The 27,556-nt window shown below is 36.5% G+C and overlaps 1 protein-coding gene across 4 annotated transcripts in view; it reads right to left on the bottom strand.

Moving 5' to 3' along the window:
• The window catches only part of LRCH1 (leucine rich repeats and calponin homology domain containing 1), a 136,227-nt gene that overhangs the window by 23,690 nt on the left and 84,981 nt on the right, over positions 1-27,556 (bottom strand). For 2 of the 4 annotated variants that reach the window (XM_086620533.1, XM_086620520.1), the window contains exons 9-17: positions 26,221-26,333; positions 22,319-22,386; positions 21,146-21,232; positions 16,137-16,173; positions 15,327-15,440; positions 13,135-13,182; positions 11,839-11,911; positions 7,055-7,162; positions 2,311-2,420 (exon numbers count right to left, since the gene is read on the bottom strand). In XM_086620533.1, coding sequence (XP_086476659.1) covers positions 2,311-2,420; positions 7,055-7,162; positions 11,839-11,911; positions 13,135-13,182; positions 15,327-15,440; positions 16,137-16,173; positions 21,146-21,232; positions 22,319-22,386; positions 26,221-26,333 — 758 coding nt within the window. Of the gene's footprint in view, positions 1-2,310; positions 2,421-7,054; positions 7,163-11,838; positions 11,912-13,134; positions 13,183-14,259; positions 14,263-15,326; positions 15,441-16,136; positions 16,174-16,283; positions 16,374-21,145; positions 21,233-22,318; positions 22,387-26,216; positions 26,334-27,556 lie in introns of all 4 variants that reach the window. The other 2 variants (XM_086620528.1, XM_086620541.1) reach the window with 2 other exon arrangements.

Below are 27,556 nucleotides of genomic sequence, written 5' to 3'. Positions count from 1 at the left end.
AATTCTCCTTCAATTTTGTCACCATTGAATAACTGCTCTCTTTTCCAAAATCATCCGTACTACAGCAGCAATTTTTCCACTTAGCATGTCAAAACTAAGTTTCAACTAAGAACATTTACCCTTTGAGTGACAGAAATCAACCAGTATTTCTTGCTAGATTCTACTGCTCAAGAGCAAGTGGCGAATTACTCTCAAGATAACTGTCTGAAGTGACTGTGGATGTACACAAAATCAAATGACTCAAATGGAGGAAAAATGAGAATGTCTCTGAAGGAAAATTTTTTACGGGACAGGACAATTTCTGTAAAAACACACCATTCTAAAGAAAAGGGGAAAACATATGGAACAAACACCAATGTTGTCACAATATATGGCTCAGGTGAAGCGGTTGAGCTAAACGTAACTACGTATTTAGATTTCTAAATAAGGAACCTGAGTACTGTAATAGTTGTTTCTTCTTGTTGAGTGCCCAACTTGGCTAAAGCTGCAGGTTCTGTGGAGTTTCACTAATTTCTAACATGCCATGAAACAATTCAAAAGCAAAATATACCAACCGATATGTTTATTCAATAAGTATGAAATTAAGGACTTACATGTTATGGGCTATTTTCTTGTAGAATATATAATGAGATGGACTGGAGGTTGATTCTCTCTCTAAAGGACCCAGTATATTAGAGTATTAATTCAAAAAATCTCGCTATGTGCTTTCAAACAGGGCCAATCTTGTAGCTACTGTCACCACTCCTTGACTTGTAATCAAACTTCTCACAAGAGACAACAGAACTTTCATTTCAGGACACAATGCTTCAGGGTGAAGGCAAAGAAGGATAGCACATGGAGCTGACCTAATACTTATACAGTGTAGAGAAATCCTTATTAAGTCTCCATGATCATGCCTAATATGGTGAATAACCTTATACTTTTCACTGTGAGGATTAGCTGAAGTAATGCACAAGGAAGGAACCTCGAGGACATTATTTTTAGGAATAACTACTGGGGACTTGCTAAATACTTGTGGCAACTCTTGAAAGAATCATGAAAAGCTGCATTGGTGCTGCTGACTAGACTATGCTTGGAAGAACTATATCCTCCTGCAGTTTATTATTGCTACTTCCATTTTTTTTCTCCATTACCAATTAAGTCAGCCTCATCTAATTCCTGCATCTTGTCCTTTTGGCAAAATCCAAGTTTAGAATTGATAATATATACATTCAATCAACTACGCTGAACCTTCAACGAGATCTGTTCTGTTCAAAAATTCAGCAAGACAAAGTAAAAGTAAGATTAATCCAGACTTAAAGCAGGTGAGGGCCTGACGTAAGAGAATGAAGATCTAGAAGTCCTCATAGCTCTACATTAAACAACTCAGCTTTTAAACACTATTTGGTAAAGGGAAAAAAGTGAACCCTCTTACTTTAACATTAAATAATAAAAGACACGTTATTTAAAATAAACGAATAATTTTGAAATTAGTCATTCCACGAAGCTAATGACATAAGAACAAATAATCTTGTAATTTGGTTGCGATACCAAAGTCACTTTCCACACTTTCAGGATTTGCACTGCATTTAGGAGTGCAGCAATACCATCTCTTCTGTTGGTAACATGACATAACTAGAAACTGTGACAGGTTCAGGCTCAAAAAACTCCTTGCAGCAAAGCCTGTCTTTTTTTTTTTTATGCAAATAGCTGTCACACAAACAGTGCTACCTAAGTATCAGCTGTGTACCACAGAGACTATGCAACCACATGCAGCAATTTTTGCATCAGGCTCTAGCTTCTATATTGAAGATGATATATCAGGAAATCGTCTTGTATATTCAGCTCTTGAACTGATGAAATATTAATTTCATTTCTAAGAAAGTTGTTTCAAGCATTAGAAACTTTTTTTTTTAAAGCAGATAACTAACTTCAGCTTTAACTAACAGATTTCATTATGCCTTTTATTGCTAGAATGAAGACTTCTACAGCTGTTAGGAAATAGTTTCTAGACCTCTCTATCTCTTTAAGTGATCACTTCATCTTTTCTGATGAAATTAAATAAATTCTTAATTCCACCAGTGCAAGGCATGCTGTTTAACTATGTCATTCAGGTAACTCCCATTATTATTTCCCATTTTCACAAAACCCTTCCTAAAGTACAGACATCTGACAGTGATAAAGCACTTCAGGAATAGTCTCATCAATGCAATTTGTAGAAGTAATATTGCCTCATTTAATCTTTCTCATACTCTCTTACTTAGACGACTTTCCCAAAGAAAAGTTAAAAAATACATTCCATTAGCACAAATTAATTCTACTAACACATACCTCACGTAGCTGTTCCACAAGCTCTCTCTCTTCTCTCATCTGCTCCATCTTCCTTCGAATTGTAAACTGTGGGTCTATTGATTCCAAATTTCTTTGTGGTCTTAAGAACACTATGATTTTAAAAAAGACAGATTTTAGTTTAAAAACAAGCACCTTGATTTAGTAATTTCTAAATGAAGCAAAATCCTTAGGCACTGCCTCCAGCAAAAACTGTTAGAAAATTTCTCTGTTCTCAGGAGAACAAAAAAATTTGATCTTGGATTACAATCACAAACGGTTATTTTCTGGATATTGGTCTGAATGGCATCACGTGCCATCAATGGAGTCCATAATTTTTCAACCAAATCCTAATCTCAATAGGCAAGTTTTGTCAGATGATTAAGCACCAGCACTGTCTCTTAGAGATTCTGATCTGTACAAAACTTAGTATCTAATGAGGCAGGAAACACTGCTTATTCTTTCAAGTAGAACCCTCTCCTACAAGATGCTCAGTTGTGTAACAAGTTGTGAAAAGCATCTTCCTACACAGGACAAACTGCTTACTAGATAAAGTTCCACTAAAAAACCCCACCCACCAAACGAAGACTAACATAGGCAGACTCAGCCATTCAGTAAGTCTGCCTACATTAAAAAGTCGTATTGAAAATGTAGTATTGCACAAACTCTTCGCAGCACTCCCTCCCACCAATCCTAGTTCTGTCAACTGCATCACACTGCCCACATCGTTCCTTGAAATAATTACATGAAATCTCTGCACATATGCAGCTCCACACTCCCTTTTTTTGCCATCAATGACTGTTTAGAATGGTTCTGAAGAACAAGATGTACACTCAAAATGCAACTGTCACCTGTTGGCCACTCAAATTATAGGCCAACTTGATTAATATGGAAAATTATACTGCTTAAGTAAAAGAAGCATTTTGTACCATTACTTTCCCACTTCTCTCCTTCTGAACGAACATGACACCTTAAGTACTAATTAATTGGGTGGAAAGTACAAAGCGTAGAAATCTTTTTTTACATACAGCTACTGCCTAGTCTCAATTTTGTTAATTTAAGGCTATTAAAGAACAGAGGATGATTCCTGGGTCAATAAGTAACAGGACAGAAGAGAGGAGCCTTCTGCTTCCTAAAAGGCACATCAGAAAATTTGAAGTATATGAATTGCCAATAGCACCTACTAGAAAAGTGAAAAATGAGGAATTACTATTGACTGTAAGAAAGGTACACGTAGGTGTAATCACAGCAATTCTCATGTTCCATTAAAAATTGGAATTTTTAAATTAAAATGATGTTGGTCATTTTATTTAGGTTGCAGTTTGGATAATAGGCCGAATTTTAAAAAGCAGTTCTCAAAGTATCTAACAAATCAAAAAACTGAACTCCTGGTAGAAGGAAATTTCATCTACATCCTGACCAAAAGTAAACTGCTTAATGAAGCCTTCAAATCAGTTCAGGCCAACATACAAAATTGTACCCTCTGAAATCTAGGGCTCAGATAAACAAGACAAAGTTTCTGTTTGAGAACACTTTGAATTCTCAGACAAGTCTAGCCATCATCAATCTCGTGTAACTGTACACAGCTGATTAAGTAACAAAATTAATAAACCAAACTACTTCTCTAGTCGAAGGGACAGACAGACACCACCTAACGCAGTTCAGCCAACAGGCAGTAGTTCTTCCCCTTATTTACTAAAAAGGAGCTTAAGGCAACAAACTCCTTACATATCCTTAGGTTACTTTTATGAGGCATCAAGATAGAATAAACTATGGCCAGTTACTAAACTTGCTTCTTTCCGCTACCTGACTCACACAGTCATAGTTTTAACTTTTCACAGGCCACTGAAATTTGCTACACTGCTGTTAAATCAGTAATTTTAGGAAATGCCATATTAAAGGCTATTTCCTAAACAAAACTGCTTTCAAATAGAACAATTAAACATTACAGTTTTATGTTAGTAAACTTTATCCTTTATAAAATCATCAGAAATCCCACTGGCAGACTGGGAGAGCGTCCTGGAGAGAACGTGCAGGACAGAACTACAGATGCCAACTGCAGCTCAGTTCCCTTCTCCAGGCAGACTGCATAGCTTCACCAGTGTCATCATTCAGAAGGACCTACACACAAGTAGGTTCCCTGCCCATGGCAGGGGGGTTGAAACTAGATGATCTTTGAGGTCCCTTCCAACCCAAACCATTCTATGATTCTATGAAGTGCACACATCAGATTATGCTGACCTGTCACATAACGTAGGAGTAGCAGAGCCATGCCTTCAGATGCAATAGGTCTACAGTTGTGTTGAAGTTTAATCTCTGCCTTTGTAGAAGGCAAACTGCAAGCTCAGAATAGAGCTCTATTTCCAAAGCACAGTGTATCAACAGATAACTGCTTCTTAATATTTATAGAGAGGCATATGTATAAATATGACTGCACAGACTGAAACATACAAAGGCTGTTAACAGCTGTAACTACTCTGAAGTATAACAATCCATATACCTGATTTAACTATGCCATTTCAAAATCTTTACCAACTGATTTAGATAATTTTAAAGGAATTAAAACATTGGTAAATTTCTGATGAAAGTACTTACATAAGGTGAAAATTAAACAACTATAAATATCTAAAATGATATTTAATAAATCATATAGTAAATCATATAGTTTAGGACTCCTACAACACCAACAAAAAAAAATCAACTCTTAAGTTTTTAAAGTGCAGAAGCTCCTACTCAGGACTTCTATTAAACTCAACAATTGTCCTGAATTAAAATTTCTGCGTTAGCACTCTATAACAAGTGCTAAAATTTCTGTATTAGCACTCTATAACAACTCTAAGTTTTTAAGAGGTGAAATAAAAATCTCTTATGTTTATTAAAAACTGTCATTGCAATTTCTAAGACTCTCATTTTTGAAACAGTTCATTATAGAACTCTAATAATAGAGCTGTGCTGCCTCTCACAGATGAAATACCTATATAAAACCATGTCTGAAGAGTAATATCATATTTAAATGGTGTTTAAATGTCACTGCAGCCTTGTTAGCAGCAGCAACATTTCAAAACATTCTCTGCAAAAGCACTAGTTCATATTCATGCTCAATTTTCTAAGTATCAGTATTATCATGGACTTCATTCAGTTTGGCCACAGCTATCTTTGTTTAGGCCTTTGCTAAGTCAATATGAGTGTCCCAAGACCTACTTCCTTCCGATTTCAGACTACAAACATTTGTTAATGAAAAGTAAGTATCAACATTGCTTATTCAATTCTATTCATGCATGAGACACACATTTCACCACAAGGAAAAGGCAGGCTAATCTCAAGACAGTGGAAAACTACAGTTAAAAGTTTCTGAGTAAAATAAGTTTAATTGATTACAAACCAAAACAAAACCCCCACACAGTCAAAAGCATTAGCTATAAAAGTTTCAGTTATATACTGAATCTAAAGAAAAATGTTCTAATACAGGAAGTTTAAGCAGTCCTGAGTATTGCTTCCTTCTCTGCATTACACACATTTTCCAGCAAGGGGAGGCCAAATGAACAAGAACATGCCAGTCTCTACTGCTCATTTCATTTAGAAGAGTAAAACACTAACAAATCTGGATTAACATAGATCAAATTCTGCACTGCTAGAAGTACCTCTAGCTTTCCCTTTTCTCTGCTAGAACATTCATCAGGAAAAAGTCAAGTTAGTTTTATACCATTATGAACTAAACTCAGTTTTTCAACCTACCATTGGCACAAGTCTTGTATTCCATACTCATCTCCTTTACGGAGCTGATTCCTTATACATGCTGTCTTCTATGGTTTTATAATCAAGAACACTGTGGCAATAATGAATATTGTCAAGTAATGAACTGAACTAAGAATGTAGGCGTTCTAAACTAAATGTTGGCATTTATCATTCAAGATTTGTGGTCTTGGTTTCAACCTGATGCTTTTGACAGTTTCATTGCCTTCCAGTACCTAAACACACTTCTAATTTAGGGCAACTGGAAGAACGACAGTCCTACTTAAAAAAAATATATCTGCCTATCAAATATTTATAAACGGTGTAATTGTCTAGGTTCTGTTTGTTCTGACATTTAACTATTAACGCAGCAGACCACTCTGATAACCAAAACAGGGACAGCTTTGCGTATTAGTGCAAAGACTGGATGTACTATGAAGCAGTAACAACATCCATTAATGTACCTGGCCTTCACTATGCACAGAGAAGTTTGACAGCTTACTAACAGTTTCTGTTGGACAGAAATCACTATTTTTGCTTAGCTGTTGTTTCAGCTTTGTTTCTTCCTGGATTCTTCTTCTAATTTAATTATGCGCCTGCTTCAATAATTGCAGATGGGAGCAGGATATTTTAATTAACAGTTAGCGACTATCAAAAAAAGGATAAACCAAAAAAATGCAGAATAGACAGTAGCAAAATTAATTGCCATTTAAGTACAACTTTTAGAAATCCTTTAAAGTAATGCAAGTAAATAAATCTATATTGGAAATAGTTCTTGGAGTGGATACCATGTGAAAAGTTGTTTTGCCAGACTTGAAAACAGTGACACTCTTCACTCATTTGCTTCTGCTACGACATATTCTACAATATATTAACGTGCATCCTCTGAGGTTATTTAGTCTTATAAACACCCCATCAAGAGTACTGTCTTTCATCCTTAGCCATATGGGGCATTTGCCATATATTCAAGTTTCTGAAAACATAAAATTAAGTAAATTATATATGGAACACCTACCATCGTCACTGTCTCCTTCAGATGGGATACTGTAGCTAAAGTTGTCCCATGTTTGTGCCTGTGTAAGTGTGTTGAAGGATATAGGAGGAAGATTGAGGGATGGGTCTGCTGGAGGGGAGTGATAGCCAGTCCAATTAGGGTGGCATAAGGACGAGAGAGGGGATAAAAGGGAGCAGCAGCATTTCATATATGGCATTAGGATTGTATGGTAATGACGAAGATGTAATTCAAAGGTGATTAATACAAAATGCGTAATTTTTGAGAAAAGAATGAAAGATGGTGCAGAATAAAAAGAATGAAAAGTTATATGTTAGTACTTGCAAATCATACATTATATGCGCAGTTAAGGCCGTTAAGCTCAGCAAGATCATTGTAACCACAGCACTCCATACAACTTGTTTACAACCAAGTTTTAAGAAAAAGTACCCATAAATTTTACATTATAGCCTGACAAAAACCTTGACTGTGAATCAGAAGGTAAACGTATCAGTTGTAAAGTTTCAGCAACGAAAAGTTCAGAGAATAAGCATTTTGGTATTTTTTCTAACTATGTAATAAGAACACTTCCTTCTCCAACGACAAAGAAAATTTACACATCCATATGAAAATATTACTACATTATAACTTCCTAGCTGGTTTTGATAAGTAGCAACTACATTATCTCTTGGATTCTCATTCTGTTGAAATATGTTCTGTACGTACACATACTACAGATGTTTTCCTTTTGGTTTAGTTCACTTAATAGTACATGTAGCACTACTGTTGTTTCCTACTGACTCCCGCAGCAATAAGTCCAAACCTACAATGGGGCTACCACCCTGGGAAGGTTCTGGTCCTGCAACTTTTACAGACTATCCAAAGCGTGGTTCTGAGTTTGCACCACAAGCCTTGCACTGTAGACAGTCTTCTAACAAGCACAAATTCAGTAATGATCCAACTGGGCTCCCTAAAGCATACACTATTGCACATTTCTGCAGAAGCGGCAGGAGAGGCTGAGACTACTCACCAGGTGACTGTAAAAGCACGTCATGCCTACAGTTCATGACCACCCATCAACTCACTACGGAGCTAAACTTGCACACCAATACAGTCCCTATTCTCCATCCATTCTGATTTCTCTCCTTCAACTAGTCATGACAACATCTCTCATTTGTTCAAATCCTTCAGCAGATATTTTTATTCCTTCCCCACCACATCTACTTTCCACTTCTGTCTTGTGGCAAGGATTTCCACCAAAGCTTTCCTCAAACCTCCATTCTACAGTATTTCAGAACTGGACACTGACATCCTTAAAATACCTCCTTCCTGCTTATCTTCAGCACATCATCCATCCTTTCAAGGCTTCCCACTGGTTTCCTATTTTCTGACATAGAATTTAAATCCCTCCTTCACAACAATGTCACTCCTTAATGAGTTTTTTCCTGTATCTGATCACAAATGTTCCTTACCACTTCCGCCACAAAAATTATGAACTCATTTCTTGGTTTCTAGCATATATTTTCATGTTTTCTCTTATGAATCCCACACACAAGCAACATCAATGCTCCTCAAACTAAACTGGAGATTATAAACTATCTCTACGCCAAATGCGAAACCATAATCCTAAATTAATTTAAAATTACTGTGCAGATCAAAAAGCAGTTTAAACCATTTAATATTAGAAGAAAGTCTAAGCTAATGTTTCAGTGAGCACAGAGAGTCCCTATTTTATACCATTTCAAATTAATAATCATCAGGAACTTAATCACACAGACTTTCTCCCTCCCACAATTCTAGAATCTGTATTAACATGATGATAATTCAGATAGTATTGTATAAAACTTCACCTTAAACTTCTCTTCATACTCAACTGTTCAAGAGCTCACTCTCTTTAGCCATGCCTTTCTCCAAATCCAGTTTACTGCTTCTGGCTGTTGGGACACCAGATCAGCTGAACCTGAGAGTCAACGCAACTTACTCTGCGCAGAGTCAACACTGAATAACAAAATACAGACTTATGGCTCAAGATAAACTACCTTTAATTATGCTGGCAATTAGGATTCTCATTATTTTCCACAGTACACAGATGATGCAGTTAGGAAAGAAAACAAATAGAAGGAATAAATATCCAGAGAGAGGAAAAACAGTAACTAGCACTCAAAAGAGGGAAAAATACTGTCAAGTTCTAATGATCATTATGTGTTCCAACAAATTTGAAAGACAGTGAGGCAAATATGTCCACAGATACTAACATTATGCTTCAAATGCTCTAAAAGTTACCAAAATAAAGACACTGGATTCACAACTAAGATTATGCTAAGTTTCATTTCCAATGAGTTTTAAGGTTTCCTCTAAGGCCATGAAGAATTTAAATGAAAAAAGCTATTAAAATAAACTATAAATAGAGTTGAAAAACATTCTTGGATCACAGAATTGCTGGACCCTTACACCAGCTCAGCTCTAGGGCACTAAAGCAGCAAGTAATTAACAAGCACAAATTCAGACAGTGATAGGATGGTTCAAACTCACACAAAACTTGCACAAAGTTTTAAAGGAAATACAGTGAAGAAAGAGACATGGCAAGCTAACCAGCTTTAACGGGAAAAAAATTCAGGATTCACAAACATGCCAGTATTTCCAATCATGTATTACTTCTATCTCTAAATTATTGTTATCTGTAGCAAAAGAAGTTTTAATACTACTTTTAGAGTAATTCTAGGGTGGGAGCAGGAGAGGAAACAATATGCAGCTTCACAACTCCTTTGCAAGGTTTCATTTTGTTACATTGTGTTACACAGCTAATATAATGTCTTTTTATCTGAAGTTGGACCTAAAGTCTTACTATTGCCAAATTCCTCTTTCCTATCATGTCATAGATTTAAGATAACATGGCTGAAATTGGATGTGATGAGGTGAAATATTGTGCAGTAACGGCTCTAGGTTGGTCACTCTGTAGTGTATGATATGGAAAACAAATTAAATTCAGATTATCAACTTTTCTGCAACCCAAACCTGTGATCAAAAACCACTATGGTATTGGCATACTCAAAGTGATTCAAATATATGAATTTGAATCAGTACGGTGCAGAAAATTGACAAATTATAACCAATTGACTTTGGCGTTTAAAGAGGCTGTACACAGCTGCAATATAGACAAGAGAAGAACTGTGGGAGTTGTGTACATCTGGTCTTCCATCACCCAACTTGGAACATTTGTTGCAATGGACTGCAATCCTTGCAAACCAGTCTTCCTAGATGTCCTCTAAAAAAAGATTTACTAGGCTATTTTGCCCTGACCTTACAGTCATTAAATACAGGACATCCTGGTGCACTGATACATCAAGATTCGGAAGTGCATGTTAAACTAAGACTTGTTCAAGAAGTCATGGTCTTGCATTCTCTCCCACCATGCTGCTTCCAGTCCTTGGCCACAGATTTCACTGGCAGCTCAGCAGAACACAGGCTACATCCCGTGAAAGCAGCAACATGGCACGGGCCCACTGGCCTTCACGTATCTATCCCCTAACAGTGTTAGCACAACATTGCCACTGGACTGTACAATATTACTCAATGCTTTATTCTTTCCAAACCCTGAAAGGACTCATTTGCTCATCATTTAACCCATACTTTAAATATACAGAGAAATAACAACATCTCTAAAGCATCAGGAACATACAAGAACAGAGCCAGAGTTTAACAATCCAACAAACTAAGAAACGCAATTGAACAGATCTGTCAAACTCTGTATCGTAACTACATGAGAAATTTAAAATACCCTCTTCATGAAACAAGATTGACTTAATACCATTTCATTTGCTTTTTATAAAAAAAGAAATCAAATCTATGGGTACAATTTCTTAAACATTCAAATGTGAAACTGCTGCCATTATTGCCAAGATATTTTGTTATGGAAACTACAAGCCTGTAGCGGTTTACCAGCATTTGATTAAAAGCATTTGTGGTAAAAGCAAGAAACCAGAATTACAGTCCTAGGACACTGAAAAATCTACAGCTATTCTTTAGAAGTGATGTGAGATAACTTAAAAATATTGAATACCTCAGCAATGAGAGGACAAAAGCTGAGTTTAACCCTGTAGCTAATCCTGTTTTTAAAGGAAGATGTTACCTAAAGCACTCAAATACATCCATAGGGTTTTTTTTTTGGTTTGGTTTGGCTTTTTTTGTTTGGTGTGGGGTTTTTTTATTTATTTTGGGTTTTTTTAAGAAACTGCTGCTTGTTAAAAGATTGATGGTTAGGCAGACAGTGCATTGCAAATTCATTCAACTCATCTGCTGGCTGAAATAAACATCTAGTCTTCCTATAATGCTTGATCTTCACACAAGCGTAACTACTGAAAGACTCACTGCAATGAACAATTTTCAGAGGAATGCATCAGCATTTTCCAAAGAAGCCTAATTATTCACATGTATTATTCAACAAAATATAAACTGCATCACTACGTGTCAATTAAGCAAAAATCATATTTCAATTAGTATGTCAGCACAGATGATATATATGTATAAAATATGCGTATTTATATACACACATACACATATTTTTAAACATACACATAATGTTATAAAACAACTAATTTAGTAAGGGATGAATATTGTTCCATATATAACATGCCAAATACATACTTGTTACAAATTCAATCTTGATTTAAACCTATAACCTTAAAATGTTCTAATCTTCTAACTATAGTACAGAAAGTGTTTCATCACTGCCTTCTTAAGGGAAAAATTACAGACATCTATTAACACACGCAGACATGAGAACTGGTTGATTTTCTTTCCCACATTACCTGATCGTGGCTTCAGGCCAAAAGGGATTGTGGCGTTTGTACTAGGAGACATTGTCGGACTTTTATCCTTGTTCTGTGTAATTCAAGAACATAAATCCAAGTAAGAGTAACATCCAGAACATCTAAGCACAACTGACTATATAAAATGCAAAAGTTAACAATAACATATACTACAACTATTCCACCATAGTCTGATCACAATATAGCCTAAAACCTATGATAATCTCCCTTTTTATTCTGTCCTTATTCCTGTGCTGGAAAATATGAGTTTCTGACCAATGATTGTAAGATATTCCCCCTAGCTACAAATAGCTTAATTATTTCACAGCTTTCTCCCATATAATCACTTGGTTCCATCAAACATACATTTTTGTGGCATAGTACATTTAGAAAAACAAAGCAAAGACACGTTTTTCCTTAGATAACATTTTTTTTCCACAGAATTAATCACCATTCTGCATGGTATTTTGCATGCAACACTGAATTTCTGCCTAAAAAGCAGAAAAGAGGAAGTTAAGCACATAACTCAGAGCAGGATTACTCTTGACTCTGAGCTAAGCTAATAGTTGCAGCAGGAAGAATGGAGCAGCAGCACCCAGGAGAAGGTGAGGTATAATCATCATACCACCAATGGTAACATTAGAAAGAGTCCTACAACCAAACTCCATATTGGGAAACCTATTAAAAAGTGATTCCTCAGGGAATGAAGAACCCATAGGCATCCCACGACCAAGACTGCTGGAAGGCCACTGGGTATTCAGGAATTTGCAAGATGCTCATACACAGTGCAGTGGAGAGTGAGAAGCTCTGTTTCTGCACAGAAAACATGAAGTGAAAAAATTTCCATAAGGAGTTCCCTGCAGCTTCCCTTTTTGACCTTCTGCCGAGATTTGCACTGTAAAAGTGATGGGATCAATAAAATCAAGACTCCTCTCTGAAAACTAATCAAGGACATGACACAACCGTGCAAAAAGAAACTGCATTAAAATCAACAGCAACTCTTGCGGAACAAGGAAGAGTCAAAAGAAGAAAATGTGGCAGAATGAACAAAATGTAAAAAAATAAATGTTTTATAGTAAACTACGTAACTTAGAAACAAGTCTATCAGAAAGTATATTTTTATATCTTAGTAAATCCTTGAGGTAACAAGAATAAACCACAGGCCAAACAAACCACTTAGCCATTACTGATGAGCTCAGTCACATTTTGTGGGATATTCAATTCCATGTTTCATCTAGCGTACGAACCATTCACATAAAACACATAAGAGACAACCAAATGGCACTGGCATCTTACCTCATTGTGAGAGGTTTGCCCACTTTTATTCCAAACAATTAGATCATTCTGCATGTTTGGGGAAAAAAAAAAAAAAAAAGACCGTTTCATCAACTACATTGGTGATACAATAGGATATTTTACTCATGATACTCAAATACACATTAATACCTAATTCTTTTTTTCTCTGAAACAATTAATTTTCATGAATAATAAATACTTTTATTGCTAGTTGAACAACATTTTTAAAAAATCTTGTGGAAATTATTTGCACAGATTTGTCATTCATTTTTTAGTTTCATTTCAAAATAATTATAACTGCATTTATAAGATTTTAATGTTGGTTAGTTCAAATGCAGTATGTAAATTTGTTTCACAGATTTTGTAACTGAACTATCACTAAGAGTTTAATAGGTAAATATAGATTTTTAATACAGATATGAAAACAGAATATTCCATAAGCAATTCATTTTATAACTGCAATATAACATACCTTTTGTTACCACTTCTGCTACAAATTGGAAACATGTAAATAATAGTAATAAATATAAAATACAATCATTAATTCCGCATCAGTCATAACTCAGCCAGCAGAAGCACAGCTGGTATAAGTAAAAACAATACGAAAATTCAATACGAAATCATTTCTTTAGGGCAATATTATTTTTTTTAAATCGACAAAAAACAGAAACAAAACCAAAAGATGGTACTTGGAACACTGGATCCCAACCGCCACAGGGCTTTCCACACACAACAAGCAAGATGGGAAGGAAGATTACACACCCATTTTGCTTCATGACCTTTGTTGGCTACGTTTCAAGCTTAAACAAAAATTCTTCAGCTTTAGACATCTTTCATAACATGACCTCAACCACTGTATTACCCAAAATAAACAGAAACAAATCTTACTCATCTGATCCCACCCAGTTCTACCTGGGGACACGCTCAAGCATGCTTGAGCACTTCTGAGCTCAGAGATTACGTTCTTGGGACAGACCTGCTAGTTCTGCCCACGTTGCGGGTCTAATCTCTCTCACAGAACGCAGGTCACTAGTCAGAATTTTAAATTTATGCTGAATTGTATTTAGTAACACACACAGTAACACAAATGCCTATTGTACTACACAGTGTAGCACGATTAAAAACTTGCTCTTGCAAGATGTGTTTCACCTGCATAACACAGGCCAGATCACGCCTTCTACAAGTGTTTAAGATTTATAAAAGGTTTTTAGAAGTGAATCAGCAGTGTCCTTGTTAAACATCAAAATACAGAGACCACAGACATTCTGACACTGAATTAGTCTTATCTGTTAATCTCCGCAATGTAGTAAGAACTGTTCCAAATAAAGTGTGGTAGCCCCAATGTACAACATAACAAAGAGATGAACCAACTCATTTTTTTTTTAATTAGATATTTTAAAGATAAAGACAAAATTAAGACTAACAAAGTCACGAGGATATCATAGGAATATTTGATGGTAATGGTGATCATACATATGAATATTTGAAAAGCATCAAGATAAACCAGATTCAGTCTATGTCTGGATAAGATAGACCATACTAAGGTACTACCAATATACACAGAACATGATGTAATTTTTTTCCCATAATCCTCTTGCAAAAGCAGGCACAAAAATCCCAATACAAACAAGTTCTGAAGTAGTAACATATGCATCAAATATTTGTATTAGATTTTTTTCAGTGTTCTTCATTTTTGGATAACTGCAATGTACGCAAAACTTTCAATACTTTTGAAATGTTAAAACTAGTATCTCAACCCATATACAGTTTGTAATATTAAACATATTAAAAATACTGCTGTTAACAGAAAATTAGCAGCTTATATAACTACAGGAGTATTTGGAGTGACAGGGAAGAGGAATGAGGTGTTTCATTTTATTGAAGATATAACTTTGACATGACATTTTTCCCAGGGGAATGCAACCACTACAACTACTATTGTGTATATGGAAAGAAAAGACTTTTATTCATCTCATTATATCAGTTTTTTTTCTGCGAGATAGGTCTTAATCAACTTCCCATTTACAGCCAAACCTTTAGATTCATGGTAAGGCAAAAAAAAAAAAAAAATCCAATAAAACACATCCAAAAAAAAAATCCTATACCCACTATTATCTCCATATAGAAATTTACAGAATGTAATGATCCATTCCAAACGTTTCCACGTTTATTGCATCCAGACACCTCCATACCTGATTCAATGACCATTTTTCACCCTGTTCACAAGTTCTCACTTCAGGCTTTGCCTTCTCCATAATCAACTCCCTCCTCCTCTGAAATTCTAGTTCCTCTTCAGCATTTTCTCTCTGCAAGACAAATAACTCTTCAAACTGTTTGTCATTGGCAATAGAACTAAATCTTTTTTTTTGCATAACATTACCTCAGGAGTATTTCTTACAAATACTGGGATGAAAAGCAAGCGAAGAAGTAAGCAGATACTATATACTTGCAGTTCCAGTGCTAACAGGTAGATAATGCAAATCTAAATCTGTACGTCATAAAAAATATCAGTTCACCAGTCAGGATAAAGATCAAATAATAAGCAGCATATATCACAATGTAAAACTCCAAATGATATTTTATATACTATCTATAACTATAGTGACAGTGCTCTAGGAAAACACTAATTTTTCAGTTTACAAAATATTTTGGGGTTATCCTTAATGGATGTACTGCTTTCCTACACCAAAACAGGGAGATAGGAGGGTAGGATGGTAAACAAGCATGCATAGTGGAGCTATATGCTGGCACACATGAAAGTCACACACAGAGAGGGGGAAAAAACTAAGATGAAAAAGCAACTGATCAACTCAGAAAAATTTTATGCATACACATATAAAAAAATAAAAACAATCCACAAAAATGTTCAAGAATTAGTTTTGTCCTCCAGCCTACTAAATTTTTCCCTTCCCTGCTTGGTAGATTAATAACTGATGAAATTGTTGGCCCAAATCCTGTCTTTCCCCCCCAGATATTTTGTAACAATACACTCATTAACGTACCTGACCAAGGGAAGACATCTCCATCTGCATTTGACTGCTATGCATAAAGATAAACAAATGCAAATATGTAATTCATTGTTTAGAAACTTGAATATGATTAATCTAACAAATGCATTACTTTTATCTAAAAAAGGTAGATAAACACACTTTACTGTAGACTCCTGAAATTCTAAAGCTGTTGCTGGTTCCAAGGGATACAGATTCACATCACTGCTCTCTGAAATATCCATGCTTAATCTGCAAGGTTTGAAATAAAAACATTGCACTGGGGTATAGCTTTGGTAACCATTCTGTTCAGTATTTAATTTCAAATAAATAGATGTATGAAATACTTTTATAGTCATGGTTTTAACCTGCTCAGTGTTATCTCTTAGCAATTTTTTGAAATGTCTCCCAATGCTTCACTTCACCAGTTCAGTCAAAGCAATATTAATGCTTTCATCTGCAAAATGTCACCCTGAGCAATGGCTTGTTTCAAAACTAAAGAAGCTGTTCACTACCAACAACCATGTCGTTATCTAGAAGACTGTAGATTTCTATATCCAACCTCTGGCACTCTGTGTTCAAATAGAAGCCAAAGCACTGGTTAGATATTCAAATTTAATTTACAGTGGATGAAAATAAAGCAGAGAAACAACAAATTCACAACAGGCAATGATCTGAAAGAAAGCAGTAAACATAGGAAAGGGAATATAGGAATGTGAAGTAAACACCTGAAAATACTGAAAAAGTTTGAGTCTAAATTCTCTCCTTTCCAGAACTGAAATGCTGCTTATGTGCACATAGGATATGCAGATTTGAAACTCTGAAGAACACTAAGACAACGGTAACTGGACAAGCATTTTACAAGTTTAATAGTCATATCTGTCAGCAAAAATAGCTCCAACTGATATGCTCTACACTGAACTCTAGTCAGTGCATATTAGGTGTGTCAGCATTACCTACTGTTTCAGCCCCTGCAGTGGCTTCTCTTTCTAACTCCTAAATGGCCTTCAGCATGAGACAAGGATAATTCTGGCTAGTTAGTTATTTCAACTGATTATCCTGACTAGGTGCTTAGAGTTATACTGATGCACAAAGAAAACCTCTTTGGGGAAAGTTATAATTTTTGACAAGCTCTAGGTTTAAGTTAAAAGCACATGAAAGTTTTTGTGCATCTTAAACTAAGGAGCAATGGAAGCATTTAAGTTCCTTTGTGGATCTGGATAAAGATAAAAAATATTCAGCACGACAAATGAAATTTTCTCACACTGCTTTACATAATGCAAGTATATAACAATCTGCCATGTAATCCAGTAATTATAAAAGAAATGAGGAGGAATCCATGGCTCCAAGGACTGAAAGTCTACAGTGTCATTTGGCAAGTATTAGGCACCCAGGGGTATTTTGTCAGGTAAGTCTGGATGTTAACATACAGGAGACATCACTGAATAGCCCATATATTGCTCAGTAAATTAAAAATAAATACTCATATTTTAAGGTTAGAAAAAGCACAGCCACAAAAAATAAAACCCAACCACTATGTAAAAAACAGTACAAAAATACAGACACGCATGACATGATTAGCCATTTTTCAAAGTCACATCTCAAATTTACTATAGCATTACTAATGACAGCACATAGATTCATAGATTCATAGATTTCTAGGTTGGAAAAGACCTTAGAGATCATCGAGTCCAACCATCCCTAATCCTCATTAAACCATATCCTCAAGTAGATCATTCACCCTATTCTTAAACACATCCAGGGATGGGGACTCAACCACCTCCCTGGGCAGCCTATTCCAGTGGCTGACAACCCTTTCAGAGAAGAAATACTTCCTAACATCCAACCTGAATCTCCCCTGACTAAGCTTATGCCCATTTCCTCTTGTTCTATCACCCATCACTAATGTAAAGAGTCCTTCCCCTACCTCCCCACCATCTTTTCTCAAGTATTTATAGGCCGTAATCAGGTCTCCCCTCAGCCTCCTCTTCTCCAGGCTAAACAGCCCCAACTCCCTCAGCCTCTCTTCATAAGTTTTATTTTCCAGCCCCTTGACCAGTTTAGTCGCCCTTCTTTGGACTCGCTCCAGGAGCTCAATATCTCTCTTAAAGCGAGGGGCCCAAAACTGGACACAATATTCCAGGTGCGGCCTCACCAGTGCCGAGTACAGGGGCAGGATCACTTCCCTGCTCCTGCTGGTCACACTATTCTTGATACACGCCAGTATCCCATTGGCCTTTTTGGCCACCTGGGCACACTGCTGGCTCATATCAAGCCGGTAGTCAACCAACACCCCCAGGTCCTTCTCCGCCAGGCAGCTCTCCAGCCACTCTTCCCCGAGCCTATAGCGATGCTTGGGGTTTTTATACCCCAAGTGAAGGACTCTGCACTTGGCCTTATTAAAGCTCATGCCATTGGCCTCAGCCCAACGATCCAGTCTGTTCAAATCCCTCTGAAGGGCCTCCCTACCCTCGAGCAGATCAACACAGCCTCCCAGCTTGGTGTCGTCCGCAAACTTACTGAGGGTACATTCAATTCCCTCATCCAGGTCATTGATAAAGATGTTAAACAGAACTGGACCCAGCACTGAGCCCTGGGGAACCCCACTGGTGACCGGCCTCCAGCCGGATTGAGCCCCATTTACCACCACTCTTTGGGCCCGGCCATCCAGCCAGTTTTTAACCCAAAGGAGGGTGTGCCTATCCAGGCCAGCAGTTATCAGTTTCTCAACCAGAACACTATGAGAAACTGTATCAAAGGCTTTACTGAGGTCTAGGAAAACTACATCCACAGCCCTTCCCTCGTCAACCAGGCGGGTCACCCTGTCATAGAAGGTGATCAGGTTTGATTGGCAAGATCTGCCTTTCATAAACCCATGTTGACTGGGCCTGATCACCCGGTTAACCTGTATGTGCTCATTAATAGCACTCAAGATAACCTGTTCCATGACTTTGCCCGTCACCGAGGTCAAACTGACAGGCCTGTAGTTCCCCGGATCCTCCTTCCGCCCTTTTTTGTAAATGGGGGTAACATCCGCCAGCCTCCAGTCCAGCGGAACTTCCCCAGTGAGCCAAGACTGCCCAAAGATAATGGACAGGGGTTTGGCAATGACATCCGCCAGCTCTCTCAGGACTCTCGGGTGGATACCATCAGGCCCCATAGACTTGTGGGCATCCAGCCGGAGGAGCAGTTCCTTGACCCGTTCCTCTGGGATCACAGGAGCTTCGATTTGCTCTCCCTCCCTGCTCTCAGACACCGAAGGCCAGCTCACCTGGGAACTACTAACCTTATTATTAAAGACTGAGGCAAAGAAGGCATTAAGGACCTCAGCCTTTTCCTCATCCCTAGTGACTAACGCACCCCCTGAGTCCAGTAGGGGCTGGAGGTGATCTTTAGCCCTCCTTTTGTTATTAATATATTTATAGAAAGACTTTTTGTTGTCCCTTACAGAGCTGGCTAGTCTAAGTTCCAATTGGGCTTTTGCCCCCCTGATTATCTCCCTACATGTCCTAACTTCCTCCCTGTATTGATTCCTGGATGCCTGCCCATTCTTCCAAGACTTATAGACATCCCTTTTTCTTTTGAGATGTTCCCAAATCTCCTTTGTCATCCATCTGAATATGCATGGAGAAACAGATCAGTTTTCTGTATTTTATTGCTCTTTTTATTTTAATAAGAAAAAACAAATATGTAGAAAATACTGGGACTATATTTGACAAAAAAAAAAAAAAAAAAAAAACACAAAATGACAAAATTTATAAGTCTAACAACTGAAAATTTTTTCATGTTGCTTTTTCCAAACCAGCATTTTTCCTTTTTTAACTGCAACACTTCTCCCACAAAGTAATGTCTCATATGAGGTGCAGAAGCAATGATATACTATCTCACAGAAATCACAGGAACTAAAAAACTTGCCTAATTTGTATGACCTTTTATTAAGCACAAATACTTGTGATTCAATTATCTAGTATATGATTCAACAATTCAAGTATATGATTCAAAATAAAGTCAGATAATTGTCTCTCTAGAAATATTAACAGTAGTACACTTCTGTCCTAAAAAGTAGAAAGGTCTGCTAGATGAAAAAGTGGTATGGAAGCTGGCATTTAAACTAACAACAGTGTAGTTGCAAGAACAAACGGCTATGGTGAACTGGCCAATGGAGGAAAGAGCAACAAGGATATTTTAGGCTGGAAGTGACAGGGAGGTTTCTGGTCTTCAGAGAAATTAAGCTCTGAACCAGTTACCTCACAGAAGTAATGAAGAAAAATGAGTTACCTAGTTTTGGAATGAACTTAAATTCTGAAGGTGGTTACACAGAGAAAAGCAATAGCAAGCATCTGGACAGAACCACCTACACCCCTCCTGTCAGTCCTTTTCCATAGGACGAGAGTTTATTTTCTTTTAAATACTTACTCGTCTGTTTATTCACAGATCCAGACTCATTCCACCTGGCTTTAGTCACTTAAAACAGGCACTTAAATTATAAAACCTTGCCTTCTGCAGTCTGGAGAAATCTGCGTGACTTTCTCCAGCTGCTTCTTCCTCTTTCTGCTTTTGATTTCAGAGGGAGACCACAGAAACTCCACCACTTTATGTGCTCCATTGAGGCGGGATGAAGCTGGGCCGGAGGGCCTTCTCCAGTCTCCACAAAATACACCCCAAGCATGAATAAGTTGAGAGTTCATAAAACTCAGAAGAAACGTGACTATTCTAGACAAAACTTCAGAAAAATCACAGTAGCGTACATGAGATGAATGGTTAAGAGGTGTCTCCACCTCTAAATTTAGGTTTCTTTTATACCTGAAATCCTTCTGAATTTACTGGGAATCTTCTCTAGATACTCAGAGAAAGAATGCATGTTTCCTCCTTAACCATCTAACTGTCTCCTGAAAGACATCAGTATGCTAACAAAGCACTTCATAACTCCAGAGAACTTTCAATTATCAGTTGAAAAAAACTCTAAAATAATTCACAAAAGTTTCAAATACATTATATAAACACATCAGCTATTGTAAGCGTACCTGTTGGGATCCTGTAATAAATCTACTGCTTCTCTTAGTTGGTCTATCATTGCTATATCAATAGTTTGTTCTTCTGATAAATTTATTCTATAACAGAAAACAAAAGCATTCAAAAAAGAGGTACAACAGCCATTATCCTGGGTAGTCTGAATTTCAGTTTGCAAGCTCTATCTTCCAACTGGCATATAAGCACTACAGAGGGGAAAAACCCAGCCTCTCTGCACAGTAGTATGTGCTGAACTTATGGAAAGTTTCTTCTGAAAAAATCCTCCAGCACTTTGTCCTTAACAAAGCCCCCTAACCTAATATATACATTCATAAACAAATGTGATGAATGAAAACTTTTAGCATTCACTTAAACAGACTGAATTCTAAAATCAAAAATTTATTTACCAATATTTGACTCTTAACTGCACTGATCACATCTATTGTTTTCATGTTTTCTATTGGTTTTAACGATTCTTTTCATGGACCAGCATGCTTTCTCTTGCTTTTCAGCATTTCTAATTCTTTTTGCCATTTAGAAACACAATAATCTGATAGTTCTATCAATAAGGCTCTTTCCAGAAAGTACTTACTCTGCCCTTCATTCAATTTTTGTTTTTAAAAAAAAAATCATATATTACTCCACTGTTCCGCTTAGTGACAACTTCCAAGTACAGGAATGCTAAATCCTCTTTTCTAACGCACTCTCCTCAGCAACTGATGTTCACTTGCTCTGCTCTTGAATTAATGTCTATGAATTAATGATTGCTTCAGGGTTAAAATTATGACAAAATAGAAAAAAAAGAATGAGGGATTTTTTTCCAATTAAGCTGCATTTTAAAAAATGCACATTAAATTTAGATCTTACAAGTTTTGATAAAATCCTTTTTTACTAATGCCATTAACAGATTAAATATCAAAATACCTAGTTAAAAATCTTGTATTCTACATAGGTAAAAATATTACAGCATTATTGGTGCATATGAATTAATTAGTTGCAATATAACATCCACTCTATTCACCAATAACATGTAAAACATTGAACACACACAGAGACACAAATTGCAAGACTCTGCTTCTGTCATGTCTTCAAGTCAACAAAATTATTAACTGATAAGGAAATGCCAGTTCTGGTCAATCTAATGAAGTTACACAGCTAATTACTTATAGATACATAAAAATACTTACATTTCGTCTGTTTGCCATTGTGCATCCTCTTCTATTCTCAGCAATTCATCACACTCTGCTGCTCTGCTCTGTAAGCAGACAAAGTGATATTGAGAACCGAACTTTGCAATTAGTAGGCAGACAAATTTTGCTTTCAGACTTAGCACTGACCTAATTTACGTAACAGTTTAGGGTGGCTAGTTGAAGCAATCCAACACTTCTGCTCCACTCCTCACTCTACCCCCTTTTAAGATACTGATTACAAGATCTTCTATTCACTGTTCAGATTTTATTGAGGTCAACAGCCCTTACCCTCCTTTAACTGCAAAAAGAAAGTCAAACAGCAGATGAATTCTTTATTCTACGCCCCAGATTTCATTCGTGCCTTTCTGGCGTACGCAAACAATGCTTCAATTAAGTACAACCCTAATTCTCCTCCCGCAGCCAGTTTTGTTTACAGAGCGAGGAAATTCCAAATATGCAAACAGTAGCAACTATGTACTTTATCCATCATTAACAGGACTCCTACTTGACAGTTTCTACTGGCATGAATAATTATTTTTTAAAACAAATCAGAACAAAAACTGTGTGCAACAAATCATATCATTCAGCCAGTTATTTTAGGTTTAATGTAGGCATAAATTAGAGCCTCCACTGTCCTACCTACAACTATGAAGTACTAGTTATTAGAGAAGGTGACTTTCTCTTATGCTTCCATTTGGTGCTTTGCAATTTTCTTTTCTCTCTCATCTCAGACAGGCAGAAGCTCTCTGAATGGATGTGCATTTGTACTAGTAGAGAACAAACAGCAGAAAAGAGAGGCTTGTCCTCTTCTGTGTCATGTGTTTGGCACATCAGTTGCATCATCCTGTACCAATAAATGCTATCCAACTCTGTCAGATGTGTCACTGAAGAGTGTTCCAGCTTCTCTAACATTCCCCAAAGATGGCCCATTCACCAGCAGAATGAATAAAGCCATTCTTTTTTCTTTTTCTTCTCTTTACAGAAATGAAGTACGTGATTTTGCCCATAAGGTCACATATTGTAAGATGACAAAAATGAAGCACTTATTCTAGGTGATCCTCAGTCTCTGGGCACAATTATATAAAGAAGATAAATAAAGCCATGTAAATTAGGACTAACATTTGAAAAATTACCAAGTCCTCCAAGTCTAAGCTCTTCTTTTACACTGCAAGTTGTACTGATTTTATGTATGGTTTGGTCAACTGGAATTTCAATTTTAGAAGACCCCTACTGTCCCAAAGGCATTCTAGTACATGACTACATATAAACCAAAGAACACAACAAACTCAGAAATCCACACAAGAAAGAAAATGCCTAGAGTTCAAGATCCTCAGAATAAAATGGATGTACTACCTGTTCAAGCCACCAACTGCTGATCTCAACTGCCATAATGTTAAGAAGATATCAAAATTAAAAGAAATTAAAGTGCTAACTCTGGCAAAATTCTTATACTGAAATTCAATACAGTGACCTATATTTTACTAAATCCATGTCTGCAACACATTATTTTAGATAATATCATCTTATTATGATAGCAGACATTCCCAAGGGGATAGTCTTCAAATAGTACACTACTGAAAATCAAGATGATGAAATGAGAAGAACGACAAACGAAAATACAAAGTGTGTACATAATACAATGCACAGTCAGCTTCAGGTGTGTGTGTACTCCTTTGTCAGGGGATGAGGAAAGTATTCTATCCCCTTTTACCTAGTTTATTCACCTGAAACATGCATACTTGCTGAAAAGTTGGGTGCAGGAAACTTAGGATCATTTATTAACATTTTAATTATCTAAAAATACTACTAATAATATTTCAACTATCTAAAAATAAAAATCCCTCAATCTTTTAGTATAAAAGTCACAAAAGAACAAGCCAATATAAGATGAGGCTTTGGGCAACCTGGTGTAGTGGAGGATTTCTCTGCCCATGGCAGGGAGGTTGGAACTAGATGATCTTTAAGGTCCCTTCCAACCCTAACCATTCTATGATTCTATGATTCTAAGATAATCTGCAGCATCCCAAACATCTAGGAACTATAAATAACTCTTCTTAACAATCAACAGTACTGAATTCACATTTTTACTTGTAAATAATGAAAAATAATAAGCAACATGTATTTACTATGTAAATAGTTTTCTGGTAACTCCATGTCTTCAGTAACTATGAAAGGGAAAAGTTTGTTGGTTTTTTTTTCCCCCTTTGTTTTTAAATGCTAGTTCTCTGTGGCTGTCACCTCAGAGACGAGCTGAAGATCTGCAAGAGTTTTGTTGCTGAGAAAAAAAACAATTGCTCAAATAAAGAGTTCTTTTGCAGAACCAGATCTCAGTTTTCAAAGAAGCTGAAAGGCCACATCCTTTCTCTTTCCACTATTCCTTCCCAGCACATTTTTTCCTGTAAGAGATGGAAGATGGAAGAGATACAATATCTCTTTGCACACCTTGAGAATCTTTGCTGAAGGAGAAAATTAGTCTAAAAATACCCATATTAGATAATCCCTTCTGGCCTATAAATCAAGAGGAGACATAATGTCCACAGGAACGTCCAAATGATCTAACAAATGTATCTAACGAATAAATTTTCCTAGAAAAAAACCCCACTTGCTCAAAGTTTCTCTAGAATCTTTCAAAAACTACTCAGTCTACCAACTACGTTTAATTTCTAAATTCATCAGGCAGTTCTTGCTATATAATAAAGCAAGTGAATTCCATGAGTTTTCACTCAACAGTAATCACTAATTATTTCTAGTACATTTCTATGGATTCTATTGCAGCTTTCTCACACATGTATGTCTAGATATATTCCGCTAAACCTAATGCCACAAATAGAAAAAAATGAGTAAATGACAATACAAATGAAGAAAACATAGCTTAAACCACACAAAAAAGCACAATTTGGAAAAGGTCATTCATTATGGAAAACAGTTCAAAAAGAAAGCACATTTGACAGTTCCCTGACAAGCAGCCATATGCCAGGAAGATGTCACGTCACTGACAAGCAAGCATTCATTAACCATGACAGAAAAACATGAGTAATACTTTGAAATGTATTAAGCAACTCCCTATGACATGTGTAACCTGCAGGCCAGAGCACCAGTGTTCAGTAATGAACATCTTAAGGAAACTAAAGCGGCACCCAGAGCTTTAAATACAAAAAAGCCCGATGGGTATAATCCCAAAGTTTCTTATTGTGGATAACTCATGTTTTTCTTACATACTTCATTATACACACACACACACATATGTTTTGTTATACACACAAATATACATACAATTACTCAAATGCACTTCCTTATGCACTTTCTTATAACCAATAGCATCTACTAGAGTTTATAACACAGTCAGTGTATTCTCCCTAAATGCCTCAAGAAAGGAAGTTGTCAATTCTTTTAAGGGGTAGGTTCCCAGAATAATAGATTTTATTTTAGATTTGACATCACTTGTCTTTATAGGTCTCTCAAATTCTACTATAATTTTAAAACGTTTAAGAAAATGTATTTTGATACTGTAACATTATTTCATAACTTCAGTCAGCACACCTAGCACTGAAAGTCTTTCTGTATTTTATTAATGTAACAAATGCAAAAATTGCTCAACTCAAAATATAAAGTAATTAGTACAGAACATACCTGCCACTTTTTCTTAAAGCCTTAAATATAGTTAAAGGATAACTCTCATATACACTAGAAAGACAGTTATGGGTACATTGACCTCCTAGATTAATTAAAATCACTTTAAACCCACCTGCTTATTTTTGCCCTCTGTATCTTTTATGACAATGAATATCAATTACAATCTCTTATTCATTAAAATATCTGCAGTTTGTCATTCCTGTTTGCTCTATACTTATGAAAGTAATGAAGGTATTTCCCCCAACTTCAAATTGTCACAAACTTGCCTTAATGTAACTCATAAATTCAGTAGTAAGAGTTTCCGATTCATCAAATTGGTTTCCTGTTTCTCTTGACTTATCATTGACAATCAAGTGAGAAGATCCTTGATGGAACTCCACTAATAACAACAATTAAAAAAAGACAAAAGAATGATTTCTGGTTCAGCTCAACATTTGTTATTCAACATAATTTAAGTATATTAGATTATAGAGTTCAAAACCAAAGTTCAAATTCAAAGCATATCAAAACCTTCAAACAAGTTAAGACCTTTGCATTTTAATGAGTGATTCGTTTCAAAGTTGTAACAAATCAATACCCTGGGCTTACACTGTTGTAGATCAGAAGCACCACAACAAGCATTGATGGAATCAGTTTTGAACTACATCAAGTATGTCTTGTCAGTACCTGTACAAGAACACAGCTGGACAGCTGCAGAGTATCTAAGGATATTCAGATGACTCAGCCACTGACTTGCAGTTTAATGCAACTTCAGAGTTGTTATGCTGTAAAAAACACTTAAACTCTTAGCAGAACTCAAATAAAATGATTTAGAGCCTTCAGAGCCCATGCCAATCTCTTGCTTGCATACACTATTTCCAGGGGTATGAGGCAGTAATAATTTTCTTCTCCATTTGAAGTGGTCTGATCCTATAACTTACTCTCTCCAGTTTGCCAAAAACACTGTAGGATGTAATGCTCTTACTATCTCACTTCGTATTCTACTAAATTCTGATGAGTATCTCAGCTGAAGTTCATGTAATCTGGTATGCAACACTAGGGAAAGGCTGATCTATTTATATGGTTTCATAGAATCATCAAATGGTTTGGGTTGGAAGGGGCTCTAAAGATCATCTAGTTCCAACCCCCCTGACATGGGCAGGGACACCTTTCACTAGATCAGGTTGCTCAAAGCCTCATCCAACCTGGCCTTGAATGCTTCCAGGGATGGGGCATCCACAGCTTCTCTGGGCAACCTGTTCCAGTGCCCCACCACCCTCAGAGGGAAGAATTTCTTCCTTACATCTAATCTAAATCTCCCCTCTTTTAGTTTAAAGCCATTACCCCTTGTCCCATCACTACATGCCCTTGTAAAAAGTCCCTCTCTGGCTTTCCATATGCAACTCTCTGACTTCATCCTGACATTTATCATTAGTATGTACAAACCTCAGAGAAACATCAGTATATAGATATAATTTAGAAAAATATAAGTTACTTCAATAAAATTTAGATAGAAGTACGTTTTCTTGCAAAATCCGAAGAGATTTACTTGTTTCCAGAGGTGACATTGACTCTGATTAGTAAAGGTTTATGTACACACTAAGTCCAACCACAGAAATGGAC

This window comes from Tauraco erythrolophus, chromosome 1 (genome assembly GCF_009769465.1).
Source record: "Tauraco erythrolophus isolate bTauEry1 chromosome 1, bTauEry1.pri, whole genome shotgun sequence".
Classification (NCBI taxonomy): Eukaryota; Metazoa; Chordata; class Aves; order Musophagiformes; family Musophagidae; genus Tauraco; species Tauraco erythrolophus.
The sequence above is the reverse complement of the archived record's forward strand: the minus strand, read 5'-3'. Positions and strand labels throughout refer to the sequence as shown.